At 45.1% G+C, this 18,678-nt stretch overlaps 1 protein-coding gene and 1 long non-coding RNA gene across 4 annotated transcripts; one reads left to right on the top strand and one right to left on the bottom strand.

The window, feature by feature from the left end:
• Nucleotides 1-1,373: 1,373 nt before the first annotated feature.
• On the bottom strand, nucleotides 1,374-16,269 carry golgb1 (golgin B1). Of its 3 annotated transcripts, XM_041029775.1 has the most exons (21): nucleotides 16,160-16,260; nucleotides 14,868-14,946; nucleotides 14,126-14,317; nucleotides 13,896-14,009; nucleotides 13,565-13,732; nucleotides 13,336-13,458; nucleotides 13,067-13,180; nucleotides 12,128-12,830; nucleotides 11,963-12,039; nucleotides 10,907-10,967; nucleotides 5,321-10,415; nucleotides 4,802-5,213; nucleotides 4,422-4,655; nucleotides 3,489-4,325; nucleotides 3,169-3,362; nucleotides 2,909-3,068; nucleotides 2,704-2,804; nucleotides 2,537-2,608; nucleotides 2,076-2,166; nucleotides 1,797-1,965; nucleotides 1,374-1,756 (listed from the first exon to the last, which is right to left on the bottom strand). In XM_041029775.1, exons 2-20 carry the CDS (start codon nucleotides 14,934-14,936, stop codon nucleotides 1,828-1,830), a joined length of 8,955 nt encoding a protein of 2,984 aa, XP_040885709.1. In that variant the 5' UTR covers nucleotides 14,937-14,946; nucleotides 16,160-16,260; the 3' UTR covers nucleotides 1,374-1,756; nucleotides 1,797-1,827. The 3 variants fall into 3 exon arrangements, with proteins under 3 accessions (XP_040885709.1, XP_040885708.1, XP_040885710.1); XM_041029774.1 differs by having other exon boundaries at nucleotides 1,374-1,965; XM_041029776.1 differs by lacking the exon at nucleotides 14,868-14,946 and having other exon boundaries at nucleotides 1,374-1,965; nucleotides 16,160-16,269.
• Nucleotides 15,264-18,116, top strand: LOC121175901. The gene is made up of 2 exons (XR_005892819.1): nucleotides 15,264-15,456; nucleotides 15,724-18,116. It is a non-coding gene; the product is annotated as an uncharacterized LOC121175901 (long non-coding RNA).
• Nucleotides 18,117-18,678: the final 562 nt, after the last annotated feature.

Here is an 18,678-nt window from a genome sequence, read left to right as displayed (position 1 = left end):
TTATATAATTCTCTCTTTCATAAAGAGAAGCGTTCTAGTGTTTTAAAGACCAGCATTTAATCGTGTGCATTTCAAAACGTTACAGCATGTTATTATTTCACTTGACTGGTATGAACCTGAGCTTCACACTGACTCTCAGCATTGCAAGCATGGCTGAGAACATGGTCAGATCAACAGGCTTTCCATTCATGAACGTTTGTCTAAAATGCAAAATTAGAGATTAATCATAACCCATTTATTCTTAACTGTTCCACAGATAAAAGGAAAAACAAAAAAGTTCATTTACTGAATTGAAATTAAAATGAACCGAGCCCAAATTAACTGACAAACGTCCTAATGCAAGTTTAAAAAAAACATCCCTCTGTCTGTTATATTCTAGACACATAAATGAGCAAATAATTAATGCTTGACAAGATCGGTCCCTGATCTAAACCACCAACACTTTAATTACCCTTTATGTTCCTATACAGCCCTTTTAAACCGTTATTTACAGCTGATGATGTGTGTAAGATGTGAAGGAACGTTACTTCAGAAAGAAGGTGAGTACAATTAAGTTGTTTTACCAACACAGTGATTAAACTGAGGATGATGATATATGTGTAGATAGTGGACAATTTAACCTTTTCAACTTATATTCAATAAATTATGCTACATCAGAGTAGTCTATAATGGGATGGGTGTCATTATAAAACAGCAGTCTTTCTCCTCTGGAATGAATCCACACTGTGGTTACACTGCACCTGAAGGCAACTTCATCTGCCATAAAAACTACAGAGCAAACTGTAAAATCTAAATCTGTGCAACAGACGCATGGACAGGGAATCTTATTGGCTATGAAAGAGGAAAACCCACATCCAGCCGAGATAGATAATGCATGTACATATGTACAAATAATGTGATTTACAGAAGAGGAAAACACACCATAGGAATGTGTAAAGAACAGAAATTGCACCGTGCTCCATTTTTGTGCATGAAATGAGGAGAAGAGGAAGAGACTGGACCTTAACAGCACATCCTGAACCTCAAGCCATCTTAAGAGAAAAGTTCTACATTTTAGGAAATGCACTTATTTGCCATCTGTGGAGAGTTAGATGAGAAGTTCTATCCCACTCTGACGTCTGTCTGTTAAATATAAGGCTACAGGTAGCTGTACACAATTTTACTGTTTTCATTGAAATCGTGGATGATGATAAAAAAAGGGGAATTCTCTCTAATAACTAATAGATGTCTGGAAAATATGACAAGAGAACCTTTTGTGTTTAACAAGCTAAGTAAGCCTTGTATTTAACAGACAGGTAGAGGCATCAGTCTAATCAGTAAAACGCTTTCATTTTGGACATTTCCCAAAATGTCAGACTTTTACGTAAAAGCAACCTTTTTATATCCAAATCTAAAGGCACAGAAAGAGCACCATCTGCCAAAATATCTGATCATGATATGAATCTTCTTTTTTTTTTTTTTTTTACCTAAACCACAGGAAAAAGGAAAGGAGGAAAATTAAAACATTGTCCCTTCTGACTAGAAAAACCCGTCATGTCACACTCAAAATGGTTAAAATCAGCAGCTCCCTACATAAACCTATATATACTTTGGCTAAAAGTTTAAGTCCTGTAAAGTGCAATGAGTGTGTAGAATATCCTTCACACCCTTTAATTGATTACATGTAACAACATAAAACATACTGATGGCTTGAGTTAGGTCTGTGTCACATTTCCTTTCCCCTCCTCTCTCTCTCTCTCTCTCTCTCTCTCTCTCTCTCTCTCTCTCTCTCTCTCTCTCTCTCTCTCTCTCTCTCTTATCTGTCAGGTTTGTTAAAGGGAGCTGGTTTCAGAGGTATCCGCCGAGGCACAGCAGCAGCAGGACGTGCACAGTGAGCAAATAGAGGCTGAACAGCAGAGGGGTGCGTTGGCGAGAGCAGAAGGCCGCTCGGAGCATCCGCATCAAACCCGGGCCACCTCTCCGACTCTGCGAGAGAAGAAACACAAGGTTACAGGAAACATTCAGCCCATTAGTCTTTATTATTACAGTTATTAAGGAGACAAATTAGGCGGCACGACACATTAGAGGAATCTTACTCGAGTGACAGCTCCTTCCGGCGGCTCGATAAAAACAGCAGTCTCTGAGTGATCTCCTTCGTGTGCAGAGTGCCATTTAGCCTGGCTGTGACTGATAATGATAATAAAAACAGATGTTAGCTGTCATATTTTGTTGATTAAACAAATTCATCAGAGCTAAAAAGGGACTAGGTGAATTATAGATGCAGAAAAATTCAAGCGAGAGCATATGACAGCACTGACTGCCAGCTGCTTTTACCAAATATGATCCTGAGTCTCAACAATAAACAGAAACATTTAATCAAAGGCAATTTCATACAAACTTTATAACACATATAGTCTGCAACTACAAACCACTCCCACATTACACATAGTCATTTAATCCATTATTAAAACAAAAAAAAAATTCTTATAGCAGCTTTGGTTTCTTTGCATGTGATGAACAAAGTTTTATCTCTTTTATCTTTTGCCATGTTTCATACTGTTTGAGTCGGTCCTGCGTGGCCATTAGCTGCTCCTCGGCAGCCATCCTCTGCTGCACCTCTTCTTCTAGCCTGATGTAGAAAAGGTAAAGTAAAAATAAAGAAATCATCTGTAAGCCACGTGCTTCCAGTTTCAAAACTCAGGTAATGTTTGATCCATACTATACCTCCGCTGTAACTCTTTGACCTCAGCTGTGTAGGTGTGGCTGTCCAGCAGGCTGCTCCGCTCCTGTGGGGCTCCAGGAGGACTGTCCACTTTCTCTGTCCCCTGTGGGAGGATTATGACATTGCAGAGGTAATTCACATCCATTTATCATCAATCTATTCTTTTCGTTTATACTCAGAAGTGGAAGCAGATGTTTATAACCCTACCCCTCTCTGATATTGTTCCTGCTGAAATTTGGGCTTATGAGTGCGAGCTTCTTCCAGCATAGCGGTGAGCTGTCGCAGTTGTTGGTCCCTCTCTGAGAGTGTGGTGAGGGTCTGCTGCTTCAGCTGCTCTGCTTGAGCCATCCAGTCGATTCGCTCCAGCCTACAAACGAAACCCAAGACGGTCAAATTCAGAGGCAATGAATCGAAGGTTCCTTCTGTCATTGTGCTTTGTTGAAACCAAAGTGACATCTGCGTCTCACCTGAGTGTCTCTATTTCCTGCTTGTCCCTTTGCACCACACTCTCCAGCTCCGTTATGGCACCCAGCATGTCTTCGTTCTTCTTCTTCTCCTCAAACAGGTCCTGGCTGACTCTGATCAGCTCTCCTGATCCCAGCCGAGCCAGCTCCGATTTCTGCTTCTTCAGCTCAGATGTTTGTGCTTGAAGCTGTTCCAGCTGCACACAAAAAGAAGGAAAGACAGTAAATATGCTGAAAACAAAATGTCCATATTACTAGTTTTTAAACAACTGAATTTTTTTATGACTCAAATATTTATATTTATTGTCAGAAGCGTCTCTCACCAGTCTCTCCCTGTCATTTTGAAGGGCTTGTAGTGCGTTCTTCAGGCCCCACACTTCTCCAGTGGAGCCTCCGGGGCTGCTGTGTGCTGTGTGCCCACCTGCCTTGCTCATCTCTTCCAGCTTCAGGTTCAGTTCCTGGGCCTTGCTTGTTGCTTTGTCTCTGCTGTCCTGGAGGGACGCCATGGCTTTGGCAAATGACTGGTTCTCTGCTCTCAGCTGCGTCGTCACCTCTTTCTCCTCAAGCAGCTTCTGCTCCACGGCCAGCAGGTCTCGGGCCAGCTCTGCCACCCTCTCCTGAGCGCTCTCAGACTCTGTCCGCATCACACCTCCCTCCCACTGCAGCTCAGCCAGCTCTTTGCTCTTGCTGTGGTGCTCTTGTCTCTCCCTTGCTAGGCTCTCCTCTAAAGCCTCCACTTGCTCTCTTGTAGCCTGCAGCTGCTCCCTCAGCTTCTCAACCTCTGCACCAGGTGCATCTATGACCTGTGATGCTGTCCTGCTGTCAGCAGCCTGACTCAGAGTCTCCCTCTCCACTCTCCCTGCTTCTACTTCTGTCTCTCTGGCTCTGCTAACACTCTTTAACTGACTTTCCAACTCTTCACGTTCCCTTTCCAGAGAAGTGATCCGCTCTCTCTGAGCTGCCAGAAGCTGTTTGTGCTGGGAGTCCTTCATGCTCAGGACTTGGTTAAGTTCGTCACGATAGCCGTGAAGCTGAGCGGACAGCTTGGCCTTTTCAGCGTACAGGTCGTCTCTCTGGACCAGCAGAGAGCGGAGCTCCTCCTTCAGGCTGTTGTTCTCCCCTGCTGCCTCTTGGATCAGACCATCCTTCTCCATCATCACCTGGAATAAAATACAAATATTATACTGACCACTTAAAAAAAACAAACAAAAAAACAGCAATACACATGTTACAGCCATTTGCTTTTTGTACATTACCTGCAGGTGTTTCTCCTCCAGCTGTTTGTACATGTTAAGGACTCTGTCTCTGTCGTCCTGCAAGGAGCCCATGGCCTTGGTGAAAGAGTCCAGTCTGGCTTTTCGGCTGTTGCTCTCTTCCTCTGCCTTTCGCAGTTTTTCTTCCAGATCCCTCAATTCTCCTCTTCTCTGCTCCAGCTCCTCCTCAGCTTCTTGTGCCCGGCTGTCAGCCTCCCTTCTAGCCTCGTCAGCAGCCTGGGAATTAAAATAAAAAACACATGAATGGTGAAAAATTTGTTCAGATTATCTAATAGCTGCTATTTGCTCTCTTATTAAACATCAATGAAAGGGCACAATGATATACAATATATGCTGTAAATGAGTAAATGTTATATATGTACCTGAGCAACAGCTTGCTCCTTCTCCCCCAGCATTTCCACTTCTCTCCTTTCCTTCTCATTTAACTCAGCCTGCAGACTCTCGGTCAAGGCCTTAGAGGACCTCAGGTCAGTCTCCAGCTGCTCCACGTTCAGACACAGTCGCCTCTCTTCTGCCTCCCTCTCTGTCAGCTCAGTCCTGGCCTGGTCAGCTTCACCCTTCAGCCGACCTACAGCCTCCTCCAGAGCCTGGACTCTGTGACGAAGACCCTCCAGCTCATCTGTCAGAGCACGGACTTCAGTTTGTGCAGACTGCAACTCAGCTGTGGTTTGTTGAAGCTCTCTCCTCTCCCCCGTGAGGACAGCTTGACTCTCTTTGACTTTATTTTTCTCTTCTTCCAGTCTCGACTGCCAGTCTTTGTCTGCTTTCTCTAGTCTGAAAAAAAAAACACAATCTTGTGAGCTTTGAGCTAAAAAGCTGAACATAATTAATCCAAGGAAACAGGGGTAAAATAAGACAAAGACAGAGAGAAGGTTTTTTACCTGTCCACTGAAAGTTGAAGCTCCTCTTTCAGTGCAGTTTCTATCTGAAGCTGTTCTGCCAGTTCCTTGGCCCGTGTTTCAGCCTCCCGGACTTCTGCCTCTTTACCCTGCAGAGCATCATGAAAGCGAGTCTCCCACTGCCGGGTCTCATCCAGAACTCTGTCTCGGTCGTCTTGCAATGAGGACATGCAACGTGAGAAGGCAGCTAACCTGGCCAGAGACTCATCTAGACGGGCTTGCATCTCCTGTGCTCGTCTCTCAGCTCCCTCTGCCATGTCTCTGGCCTCCAGCGTGGCCTCCTCTTCCTTTTCCCGTTCTCTATAGGCTTCCTCCAGCCTCAGCTCCATCTCCTTCAGTTCAGCTCCCAGCCTGAATCTCACAGAGTCCAGTGTTTGCTCTGCCTCAGCTTTCATCAGGGCCTCTTTCTGCTGGGCACTCTGTTCTAAGGTTGTTTTCTCAGCTAAGGCCTTGCTTAACTGATTCTGGACCTCATCCAGTTGAGATTTGCAGCTAGCCAACTCTGCCTCCATCCTTTTCAGGTCCTCTAAAGTTTTGGAAGTCTCCAGCTGGGATTGTTCTAGTTTGTTGCTGAGCTCAGTGTGACGCAGCTGCAGTGCCTTAGCTTCCCTCCCCAGCTCACTGATCCTCTCCTGGTACTGGATGCTGTCCTTCTGCAGCTGTCGGACCTCCAGCTGCTTCTCCCTCAGCAGTTCTTCCAGCTGACGTGCTCTGCTCTGGCTGCCTTCTTTGACTCTCTGAGCAGACCTCAGCTGCTGCTCCAGCTCCCTCTGCTTACCAGACTCTGCTTCAGCTTCAGCTCTCTCCCTCTGGGCTTGCCTCATGTCCTCCTCCAGTCTGAATGCCCGGTCCCTCTCGCTCTGAGCCTCGGCCTCGAGTTCAGCTCGCTCCCTCTCCAACCTCTCCACCTCCCGCTGAAGTTCAGCCAGGTGCTCCCGGTTGTCTGCCGTCTCTTGCTGGTAACCGGCGATACTCCCGTTGAGTTGGGCCAGCTGGTTCATCAGACGCTCCTCCAGGTTATCCTTCTCAGTTTCAAGGCTTCTGAGGAGTTCTTTGACCTGAGTTTCCCTCTTTGACCCCTGTTCAATCAGACTTGTTTCTCTCTCTTTGCTTTCTTGCAGGGACGTCTCTAGAGAAGCCACAAGACTCAGTTTCTCTTTACTTTGCTGGAGGTCTCGCTCAAGAGAGGCCAGTTCAGCTTTGAGTTCAGCCTCCCGTTGCTGCCACAGTCCCCTCTCTGTGTTAACAGTTGCCTCCATCTCCCTCATTTTAGCCTCCAATAAAATCTGAGCACTTTCAGTCATTTCTTCTTTTTCTTTCTCCTGCGTAGGCTGCAAATGTGTTTCTGGTGCAGACTCTGCAATTATTTGGTCATCTGGAGTCTCTTCTGGAGTCAAGGGTTTTTCTTTGTCTTCACGTGGACTCTCTGGCTCTGCTTTGGTCATCACTGTGTCTAATTTCTGGGCAGTCACAGCCTCTTCTACAACAGCTGCAGAGCTGAGTGGAGTCTCTTGAGTTTCACTGTTCTCTTTCTCTCCCATCTGGACAAGTTGTTCTCTCAGTTCTTCAACCTGCTGCCCTAAAGAGTCTCTCTCTGCCGCTGTAGCATCCAGATCAGCTTTCAAAGCCCCCAGCTCTTCCTGAAGTCTTTCCACCTCAGCTTTAAGAGTCCTGTCCTCTCGTTTTATGACAGGCTTTTCCTGCATCTCTCTCAGTCTCTCATTCTCCTCCTCTAACTCCAGTATTTTCTGCTGCTTTGTTTTAGCAAATTTTCTCATTTTGTCTTTCACTGAGTCCACCTCCTTCTGTGCCACCTCTGCCTGCCTCTCAGCTTCCTGCCTTGCAGCCTCATGCGTCCTCACTCTGGCTGCTAACTCCTGTCTCTCCTGTCTCGCTGCCTCCAGGACACGTCTCACTCGCTCTGCCTCGTCGCTCACGTTTTCATAGGACTTGAGCAAAGTCTCGTACTCGTCCTTCATGCCCTGAACCTTTTCCCCCCATTCTCTGCTCACCCTGGCAGCCTCTTCTTTGGCCAACTCCACTTCTCTCTTACAAGCATCCTTCTCATTCACTATGCCTTCCATGGCCAGTTTGAGGCTCTCGCAGGATGATCCCAGGCTTTGGTTCTCCAGTAACGTTCGATCAACCTCATCGATCAGTTTAAGTCTTTCTGCTCTCAGCTTCTCCAGCTCATCTTCTGCCGACTCCATTTTCTGCTGCAGCTCAGCAATGAGCTTCTCAGTTGTGGCCAGTTGCTCCTTCTGCGTTTTGTTTTCTTTGAGGGCCTCTTTGCGAGAGATCAGAGCAGCCTGAAGTTTTCGCTGCAGCTGCTGGATCTTTTCCTCACTGTCTTTTTCTTCCTCCTGCTTCTGTGGGATCTCGGCCTCTAACCTCTGGGTCTTCTCCTGCTCAACCTTCAATTCTTCCTGTAGAGAAGATATTAGTTGATCCTTCTCAGACACCACGTCCTGCATTGAGTGTAAGAGAGAGTTCTGCTCACTAAGCTGCTGACTGAGCTCCATTATCTCGTGGTTCTTGTTGTCGAGAAACTGTTTGAAGTCTTCCACTTCAGCCTGAAGAGTTACAAGGGAGGATTTTGAATCTGAAGATGCTGATGCGGCTGCAGCTTCCATCTCTGCTTTTAGAGTTTCTGCGTAAGACTCAGCTTGGCGATACTGTTCTCTAAGATTGTCCATTTCCTCTGAGAGTGCATCAATCTGTTTTTCCTTTTCTCTTAGTGCCTGTAGCTCTTTGCCCAAATCCAGTAACTCGGCCTCCTTCAGTGAAAGACTGGCCTGAGCTTCCTGGAGCTGCCTCTCCAGCTCTGTGTTTGCCGCCCGCACAGTTTGGATCTCTTCCCTGAGAGCTTTCAGAGATTCCTCCATTTGTGCAGCGTGGACATCAGACGTCTCTGCAGGACGCTGAACTGGATCACTGGTTTGTGGTTGTGCTGACTCAGCCTCAGATGTGGCAAAATCCACCCAGTCCTCCTGGACCCAGTCACCTGCTGCTTGCTTGTCCAGATTTTCAGCTTGTTGTTTGGTCTCTTGGTGGGGCATGGCCTCCCTCTCGGCGCTCACTTTGTCTTCTAATTCTCTCAGTTTAGAAAGGAGGACTTCTCTTTCTCCACTCTGCGCCTCAAAACGTCCCATCAGCTCACTGTATTCTTCTTTCTGCTGCTTCAGTTGTTCACGGTGGTGTCTGTCTTTCTCTTTTGCTTTCCGGATGGTTTCTTTGCGAGATTCCTGAGCCTCCTGAACCTTCTTCTGAAGCGTTTCACACTCTGCTTCAAGACTGGCCACCTGGGACTGTAACACAGTTGCTTCAGAAGAAATGTCTGATGCCTGCTGAGTGTTTTCAGCTTCTTCACTTAGCTTTCTATTCAGGGCTAGCGTCTCAGCAATGACTTGATCCTGTTGGTTAATTTTCAGCTCAAGCGTTTCAACTGTCTCCTCTTTGGATCTCAAAGCTTGCTCAAGGTCCAGGAGTTTAGCTTCCATTTCTTGAATCTCATGTCCACTAGTTTTTCCTACCTCTGGAATATTTGCAGGAGCTTCTCCCTTTGCTAATTCATCTTGCTCTTTCCATTTTTTTGCCTCTACCTCAAAATCAGCAACCTTCCTCATGAGCTCTTTGCGCTGCACAAGTGCAGCCTGCAGCTTCTTCTTTGTGTTTGCTAGTTGGGTTTCCAGCACTTGTTTCTCCTTTCGTAAACTTCCAAGTTCACTATCTGCATGAGCTGCTGAGTCTTCGCAGCTCGCTTGCTGTTTCTCATCTCTCACTTTCTCAAGTTCCGCTATCTGCTCTTTCAATTTACTGACTTCACGATCTGTCTGGAACTTCTCTTCCTCCACTTGAAGGAGCTTAGCAGACATACTGTCACTGAGCTCCATCATCTCATGCTCCCTCTGACTGAGACGAAGCTGTAGCTCACTGAGCTCTGAGTCCTTCTTTGACAAAGACTCGTTGTTGAGATCTGAAGTCTGGGAATACTCCAGCATGCTGTTTTCCATATCTTGCAGCCTCCTTTCAAGCTCAGAGGAGAGGAGTTCCCTCTCCTCCAGCTGAGCACTCAGCATCCTGGCCTGACCCTCCTGCTCAGAGAGAGCCTGGTGGGTTGCTTCCAAGTCACTCTGCAGGGTCTGGATCTTCTGCTCCTTCGCTTTACTTTCAGAGTTCAAAATGTCTATCTGTTCTTCTAGAAGCTGCATTTCAACACCGTGCTTCTCCATCACTGAGCTGCTTTGCTGGGAAATCTTGTCCAACTCCACTCTGGCTAACTGAAGCTCCTCTGCAGAGTTACTGGCCTGGGTCTCTGCCTCTTCTTTGGCAGCTATCAGGGACTGTGTTTCTTCCTCCAGACTCTTGATTTTCTCCTGTGATTCTGCAGCTGCCTCTCTGAGCCTCTGCAGCTCAGCCAAAAGTTCACTGTACCTCTTCTGGAGTTCCTCAGCTAAGGCCTGAGCAAAGACCTGGCCAGAGGGCATGTTAACCTCTGTGGAGGAAGAACTCTGCTGAGTTAGATGAACCTGAACCGTCTCTCGGATGATGACAGACGAGGACTCAACTTGAACTGTGGAGGATTCCTGCTCCATGCTCGTCGCCTCCCACGACTGCAGCTGCAGCTGGCCAAAGTCCTGCAGGACGGAGGGCCACTCCTGGCCACCATCTTGATTCACAGCTTCCAGCAGGGTCCAGCTGCTGTGGGCCACCTCTGAATCACTACTGGCGACCATCTCGTCTGAGGAAGTCCCTTTTGATTCCTCTGGGGACTCAGATTGGTTTCCAATAAGCTCTGGGCTGCTCTCATTATCAGCAGAAACGGACAGGACAGAGGTGTCCTCAGCTACTAAGGTGGTGTCTTCTTCCCGTGTATCCTCCATTAGGTCAGGAAGAGCTGCAGAACTGTCACAGGGGACTGTGCTGGCATCCTCATCCCGGTCTGGAGTCTGATCGTAGGTTTCACTTGATGCGACTTCACTGGAGCCGTGGCCTTTAGCCAGTCTGAGGGATTCTCGCAAGGCAACCAGCTCATTGTCTTTTTCTAATAGCTGCTGCTCCAGTGCCAGTATGTGTGCTGTGGAAGAGGAAGTAAATAGAAAAACATGACATAAAAATATAGTTTTAACCAATAATTTGCACACTCAGTGGCACATTTGAATCAACTAAAAGGAAATATATCTCACACAACCCTCTGTTTTGTCCAGTGAAATAATATCTCAGTCGAAGAGCAAACACATTAGTAGAGGGTGTGTGCTGCTAGTGGATATGTTACTGTTCAAAGTTCATACGGTGAGACTGAACTGTCAAGCAAGAAAATCAATACAGAACCAGGCAAAATCCCTCCTGAAAACAGAACTGACTATTTTTATTATGTTGGGAAGCTTAGATGAGTAAGAACCTGACCTATGGTGTCCTGAAGTATGACTTTGCACATACATCATAATTTATTTGTTGTTTTTCTTTTGTGTTAATGCTTTAAATGTACAGAGGAGCTAGTAACTATAGCTGTGTTAGATTCTGTTTCCATATAACGTGAGAATTTTATTGTGGGACAGACTCTTGTACCTTTTTCAGCTTCAGATGGATCCTGTGCTGACGGTTCGGTCACATCATCTCTATCAGACAACTGAAAGAAATAAACAAAACAGTGACTGAGTGAAACAGCACTTTATAAAAGCTCCATGTAGCCTCTTTGATCACTCTGTCGATTTAAATCTCCATCGGCAGCATGTGAGGCTGTAGAGTGAGGTGAAGGTCGGCTCAGACAGTCAGTCATAACAGTGGATCAGTGCAGAGGGGATTAGACTCACTTCCTCACAGCGAGTTTAAGCATTGTCTGTCTGCTGTCTCACTGCCTGTCCCCTGACCCTGCCACTGTCCTGTCTGAGACACCTGTCCAGGGGACTCCAGACACAAGTAGTGACCTTGGACCAGGTGCAGACGATACGGCCAGTCAGACTGACCTGCTCTCAAAATAAAGGGAGGCTCTGCAAATTGTTTGACTATTAAGAACTAATTTTACTTCTTATACCTCAGCTCATACTCAGCTTCCAGTCCTACATCTTCCACCTCGGCACCTTTTTAATCATACAAACAGAGACACAGCATAACAGAAGCGCAGTACAAAGGCACAGAGAAACTTTGAAGTCTAGGCTTCGCAGAGATGATAAAGCTTGCACAGTATCATAGAGCTTATTTAGGATCACCCTTTGAAGTTCATATCTCATGTGAAACAAGCTGCTTGCATCTGATGTTAAGCAAGTAATAACTGCCAAAACTTAAACTGTGTTTAAGGCCTCACTTACACCTGGTATCAATATATAAAATGAGTATTTGCATATTATATCTGAATAAGGAACAATGCACGTCAATGCAAGGTGTTAATGACTGCAAAAAGCATGGAATTAATTTGCATATTGAGATCATGTGAAGGTGGAAATGCAAAGGCCTGTAAATCAGATGTCATTATCTCGTTTATGTGTTTGTTTGTTTTTTGCCCCACACAGCGAGGACAAAGAGCAGTAAAACAGCATAAAGGAAAGACAAACAGATAATCCAGATAATGTATCTGGTCACAGATCATGTGTTAACACCAGGGGTAAATGGGGCTGTAGCACTGACCGTTACAATCTGCTGCTCCAACTGCTGGATCTTGGCAGTGGCCTCCTCCTGCTCTGTGGTTTTTCTGTCCAGTTGTTCTAAAAATCAGATCAGCATATTAAAATGATCAGTACCTTTTGACATTAAAACGCTGAATCCAACAAACAACCAGATAAATGCTCTCACCCTGAAGGGTTTCCATGGTGTGGGTGAGCTCTGCACAATGTTCCTCACTCTCACTCTGTTTGTCTTTCAGACTTCTCAGCTGGGTGTCAATCGACTGCACTGTGTCCAGGAGCAGGGAAAGGTCAGCGGGGACGGGGTTTTCCTCTGCTGCTTGTACATCATCTAGAGCCAGAGCTCGCAAATGTCTCCAGACTTCAGCCAGGATCTGCCCCTTCTTCTGGGCGCCTCCCTGCTCCTCCTTCAGTGAAGCCAGCTCTCTCTCTAGTTTATCAACGTCTGACTTCTCCCTCTCTAAGGCGTCCTGGTTGGCACGAGCGACTGTCTCCCTCATAGATGCAAGTTCACTTTCAAGCCGAGCTATTTCTGCTCTGTCTCTCTCTGAAGCATCGTGGCTCGATTGGACGGCTGCGAGCTCAACCTCTTTCATCTCAGTCAGTTCTCTTTCCAGTCTGGCAACTTCCATCTTCTCCTTCTCCAGAGCTTCCTGACTCTCACGCTCAGCCTCTCGCAGGGAGACCAGCTCGCTCTCCTGCCTCGCCATCTCCGTCCTCTGTCTTTCCAGAGCCTCCAGGCTGGTTCGGAGGGCTGCGAGTTCTGCATCGGCCCTGCTGGCCTGTTCGGCCCACTGCTGCCTCTCCTCCTCTCTCAGCTTCACGGCCTCGGCCAGCTCCTGCTCCATCTGCCGGAACTGAGCAGTCAGGATCTGAGCAGAAAGAGGGTGAGGCAGAGAGAGGGAGGATATGAGTGGGTGTGTGTTGTATGGCTCAGCCAAACAATGCATATTAATGATGTGTCACTGAGATCTGGGGCGTGTCTTGTTTCAACAGTATTCACTCCAAGTAAATCATCTGCAAATATGTGGCAATATGAGGAACAATCTCTAAGACAATATTCTATAAGAGGTTGCTGAAATGGAATCCAGTCCAACAGGATCCGTACCTGTTTTTGCTGATCAGCACTGCTCACTTCCTGCTGCAGCATTTCAAGCACCTGGGAGCGAGATTTTAAGGCCTCCTCAAGCTCTTCACAGTGCCTCTGGGCTGCATGCAGGGCCTGGGAAAGATGCAATAACAAAGACATCAACAAACACGTCACTGTATGAGACTGTTGATGTATATCTGAAGTGAGGCGGTTATCTTCTCTTCCACTGCCTGATAAACTGAAACGTTTTTGTGGGTTGTTTTTTGAAGAACTACTGGATTTCGTACCTGCTGAAGCTCGCCGTCATTCTGAGACTGAGCTGTGACCCTCATAAGCTCCTCTTCATGCTTTTGGATCTGCTCTTGGAAACGCACATCCTTCTCACAGACCACAGCCTGCAGCTTCAGCAACTGAAAACAAAAACACGACAAATCATTCAGACAGATCTTTTCCCAGGACACCGCAGGTCATTATTTATTAACAGAGTAGGACCCCATCTGATCACAGCTATGTCACCTGTTCAGCATGGACAGATTCCTTCTCTTGAAGAAGCTGTTCGGTGGCCTGCAGCCGTTGTTGGAGCTCCCTGCTGTTGGCCTCCTCCTCACTCAGCCTGTTCTTCAGTTCTTGGAGCTCCTCCTCGACTGCAGCACCAGCTCCTGAGAAAGAGCTGTCTGGGCTCTGCTGTAGACAAAACAGATATTCAAGTCAGATAAAAAGAAGTTTGTGGTTAACGAGTTGCATATTTTACTCTGCATAAGATCTGTTTTGTAAAAAGCAGCTGGAGGATGATTTGTTATAATCCCACAGGAACAACACAGACTATGTTTGCCTCATTCAAACTCACTGTGCCTCCTCCTGATCCTTTCAAATCTGTTATCTGTTTGTTGAGTGAAGCCATCTTAGCTTTGGCCTGCAGTTTGAGTTTGGTGAATCGAGCCTCTGCTTCTTCCTTTTCATTCTGTGGATATGAATAAAAAAAAAAAGCATAAAAATAAACCATGTTGAACTGAGTGTTGGAGGAAAATGTTAATAACAAACACTCACACACACACACACACACTCAGGATTACTCACTTTGAGCTGTACATCTTTGTTGGCCAGCTCTGTGTCCTTTTGGACAAGCTGGGTGTCTTTGTCTCGGACGAGCTCCTTCAGCTGGACCACCAGTTGCTCCAGGTGAGCCAGCCTCTCCATGGCCTCCTCAGGTACCTCAGACTCCTCTGGAGCCTGGGCCTCACCGGCAGGGACCTGAGGCACCAGCATGCCCTATTCAAGGAAACAAATAAAAGGTCAGTTTATTCATCATGCTTAGTCCTGCTCAGCCTGTAAAAAACAGCTTTATCTCTGGAGGCGATTAATAACGTCAGAGAAAATGAGCCTGACACGTCCATCAGGGTTATTTTCATCTTGGCCTCGAGACTTAAAATGTTGAGACTTAAATGACAGAAAGCCTGTGTTAAAAACTGGGGCCAAGGAGACTCAATGACAGAAGTAAAAGTAAGGACATCTCAGCCTCTGCTGCTTACATTCTGACACGAGCTATTTTGAGCTACTGGCCATGCATTTCTTGATATCGTGCATAAAGATTTTCTGCTCTAATAGGATGGCTGTAAGAACTCATCTTGACTTTATTTCAAAAGATGAAAGGCAAGCAGACATTTCCTACCATCAACCACTCATGCTTGTTAAATGATTGCCTCAAATAGAGAATAAAAGTCTCTATAAGCTTTCAAATTGGCCATACATACAGTCTACACACGCTTATTTACTATACTCGACATTATAATTTGTTATAATTTATGTGTTGACCTCCCACCTGTGGTTCTCCATCTTGGCCCTCCTCTCCAGAGAGCTCCTGGAGGACTGTAGCCAGGCGGCTTAACATAAAGATGGCACTGTGAGTAGTGAAAAAAAAAAAACGAGGTTTGAGGTTTGTTATTTATAACAGCAGCCTGCAGTTAAACCTGTTCTACATTTGTAATGCATGGTATCTAATGTAGGATATGTACACTTGACCTTTCACCATGTCTTTGTTAAGAACACATCAAAGTGCTGCCTGGCACCGATGTTGAACAACACATCTGTCTGCACGTGCAGGCAGTGGCTGGTTACACAAAATGCCGCTTCCTTCCTCTGAAGGTGGAGTTTTCCCAGTGGACACAAAATTGTACAGGCTGAGATTTGAAATTTGATTCGATTTGAGACTGGACACGGAGTTCCTAAAGTCAAGACTGATCTTTCAGTATAAACTTTTAAGCCAACATGAATGAGGAGAAGTCCTTGAAGTGCCCAAAAAATGAAAATTTGAACATCTACAATGTCATGATAACTGTGTGAACTACATCTGCCGAAGAAGATCGTGGGACGACTGCATGCTCAAGAACTGCTACTAAAAGGAGCTTGTGGTGAGATTTCATCAGTTTTAGAGATCTTTTTAATGGCATTACCAATTACCACAGCTGAGAGGATTAGCCAATTAATCCATTAGTTGATCAACAGAAGGAAGATGGGCAACAATTTGCCAAGCAAAAAAAAAAAAACCTTTAATGGTTTATGTTTTGAGTGTCTTGGGGCAATTTTATACTTGCGCAATCATGTTTCTGCGAATAAACTGTACGAATTGGGCAGAAACTAACACACATTTCTTATTTTTTGCGTTATGTCCAAACCAGCACATTGTCAGATACCCCTAGCCTGTTTTCTCCGAGCCGGACCGAACAGCACCGGTTTTTCCCGAAGCAGCCGAACACTCCACTGCGGCTGCGTCACCCTTTTTGTGAACAGCAAAGATTATACCTAGCTAAAGCGAAAATGGACGGCAAACTTTCCGAAAGGATGGACACCTATATCTGCAAAGCACAATAGACACATGTGAAGATTAAGAAACGGCGGCGTGAACAGGATGCCCGGTGAAAACATCCGCTGTTTACTCTGACTGTAGTTTCCACGATACAGTTGAGTTAGCTTAGCTGGCTAACGCCAATAACTCGTAAATAAGCATCGCTTCTTTAAAACCTGCGCCGCTGAGTTTTTCTGCTCGGTGCGTGACAGCTCTGAGGAGCAGCGCTGCGACTGGTGCATTTTTAAAAGAGGGGACCTTTGACTCACCTGAGCGAGTGCTTCCCAGGTAAAAGTATCTAGTCTTTATTTGATATTTTTCCTCGGATGGATTTCTGAGCATAGCCACATCACCAAACACTCCCGGAAACAAAACTTCCTCTGCACTGATTGGACAGCCGGGATCTGGCGTATCTAAGGAACTGTCTGCAAATTTCCAAGCGTCTACTCGTTTCTAGGGAGCATCTACATAAATACATTTAAAGAAAACGTAAAATGAGCCCTTGAGCTAAAATCACACTTAATTTGGCCCATCACCAACTGGAACAACAAAAAAAGAAGTGTAACGATGGCAGGGCATGACCAAAGAGTCAACCTGATCATCAACCATGGCAGGCAGCTGGGGAGGAGTCTGCTGCTTCTCGCCTACTATGCCACAGTGTTTGTGGTCTTTGTGGGACGTACAGTGCAGTGGATGGTGGACGCCGTGAAGTGGACCAGCCTGTTTGCACGCTACACAGTGTCAGCCTTTGACTCCATCTACAGACATCTGCACTGGGGGAAGAGGAAAAGTGTCGCTGGTGGGGCCAGAGAGATCTGCGCGAGCTCTGAAATGAAGCCACAGTGACTTCATGTTTATCATAACTTTGTCTGAGAATGTTATATTGGTAAAAAGCCAATATAAGTCAGCAGGAAACAGCAGAGACTGAAGCTGAAGGGGTTAACGTTTTGAAACTGAATATGAAGCGCAAACAAACCATGCTTGATTAAGAACACAAATGAGGCCTTAATGAAGTCTGAAATATTATAGCTTTTTACTTTTTTAAGCTCTTAAAACATAGCTATTTGTTACACAGTCTTACTGGTGATATATTTTTATGTGTTGTTACATAACTTGTTCATTTTTTTTGTTTTGTAGTTGACTACAAGCTCTTCCAAAAATGTTGGAAACTATATTTCAGGCTGTTTCTTAGACAAAGCCTGTTGCTGCCATTCATTCCTCACACCTGCTGATATGACTGTTAATGCAAATGTGTCACAGGGTAATGCAAACTACAGTAAAACATGACAGAAGCATACAATATGCCTTTTTAGAATTATGTTATTGCACTAAAGCAGGTTTAGGATAAAATGATAAAATGATGATTAAACACTACATGAAGAAAACGTCATAGCATCAAGAGCCAAATGTTTTTTTTTTTTTTTTACATCTGTGCCTGTGAAGCATACACAATATTTAATTTCACTGTAATATTTGTTGTTGTTTTTTTGTAAACATTGCCCAATTCCTCTCCTCTCCTGACATGAATCACTGATTAAGCTGTCACACTGGCTAGACCAGTTAACTGTGGAGATGCTGCTTTCTGTGGTTTTTCTGTGTTAATCTGAAACTTTTACTTCTGTTTTGCAAGTTTTACGGACAGAAATAAACACAAACACTCTCGCTGAATGTATTCCTGAGACAACTAATATGTGACGTTCACCATTACTGGAATGTTGATGTGAGAACTGACAAAATGAAAAGTGAAACGTTGCTTTAAAGTGATCCGCAGCTACATTTACTAATGAATTTTTTCATTTTACTTTTGTATTAATGCATTTATTTTACTTGTTAGTCCATTTAGAATTCAGTTTAAGCACTGACATGTATATATCTGTATTATTTGTCTGTTATAACTAATAACACTTTAGCAATGCAATGGTGGCATTATTAGCTCCACTCATAGCTGCTGAACACATCAAATACACTTACAAGTATATTGCAAGGTTGTGGTAAAAAAAAAAAGGGGGGTCTTATTTAATACATGAGATTTAATTTCATACAGAGGCATTCTGACATTGTTGTAACGTTATTTTCTGGTATTTACACTGACATCACATGGTTCTCTGCAGTGTCTGCAGAATTTTACTAATTCAAAATGTAATGCTTGTTCAGTCACTGTACTAATCAGCCATTGCTCACATCTTAGCGTTTGACTGTAGTATCAAAATAAAGTTCTCTACCAAATTGTTTTGTAATGCTTTTTGTTGTTTTTTTTTTCTTTAATCTTTAGTTTATAAAATGTCAGAAAGCATTGAGAACTATTCATTACAATCTTCCATAATCCAGAGTGACATCTTCAGATCGCTTATTTTGTCCATCTTAACCATCACAGAAGACAAACACCAGCAAAAACACATTAACAATCACACACACACAGCAGAAGCAATGGTTAGATCAAACAAAACCTGTGAACCTGTGACTTGCAGAGTCAGGGTTTTGTGTTTTGCACTGTCTTCATTAAGACTATTAAAGCTGCACCACTCATACTTCAGTGCACATGCTGAGCAAAGTGTATCTCTTCACTTCAGATGTGTGACTGTTGGACGTCCTGTGTCTCCACGTGAGGGACGAAAGCTTCATTGTGTTTGTCAGCACATCTCAGGGTAAACATGGGCAGAGGTGGAACAGTTAAGTTGCCCTTTTAATCACGGGGTGATTAAGGCGATCATCTGCACGCCTTCCTGGATTACACCCAGTGATTAGACCCAAGGAGGACACAGAGGGGCGTGGATCACCTGAACCCCAA

This window comes from Toxotes jaculatrix, chromosome 22 (assembly GCF_017976425.1).
Source record: "Toxotes jaculatrix isolate fToxJac2 chromosome 22, fToxJac2.pri, whole genome shotgun sequence".
Lineage (NCBI taxonomy): Eukaryota > Metazoa > Chordata > Actinopteri > Toxotidae > Toxotes > Toxotes jaculatrix.
This window is presented reverse-complemented; position numbering and strand designations above follow the sequence as displayed.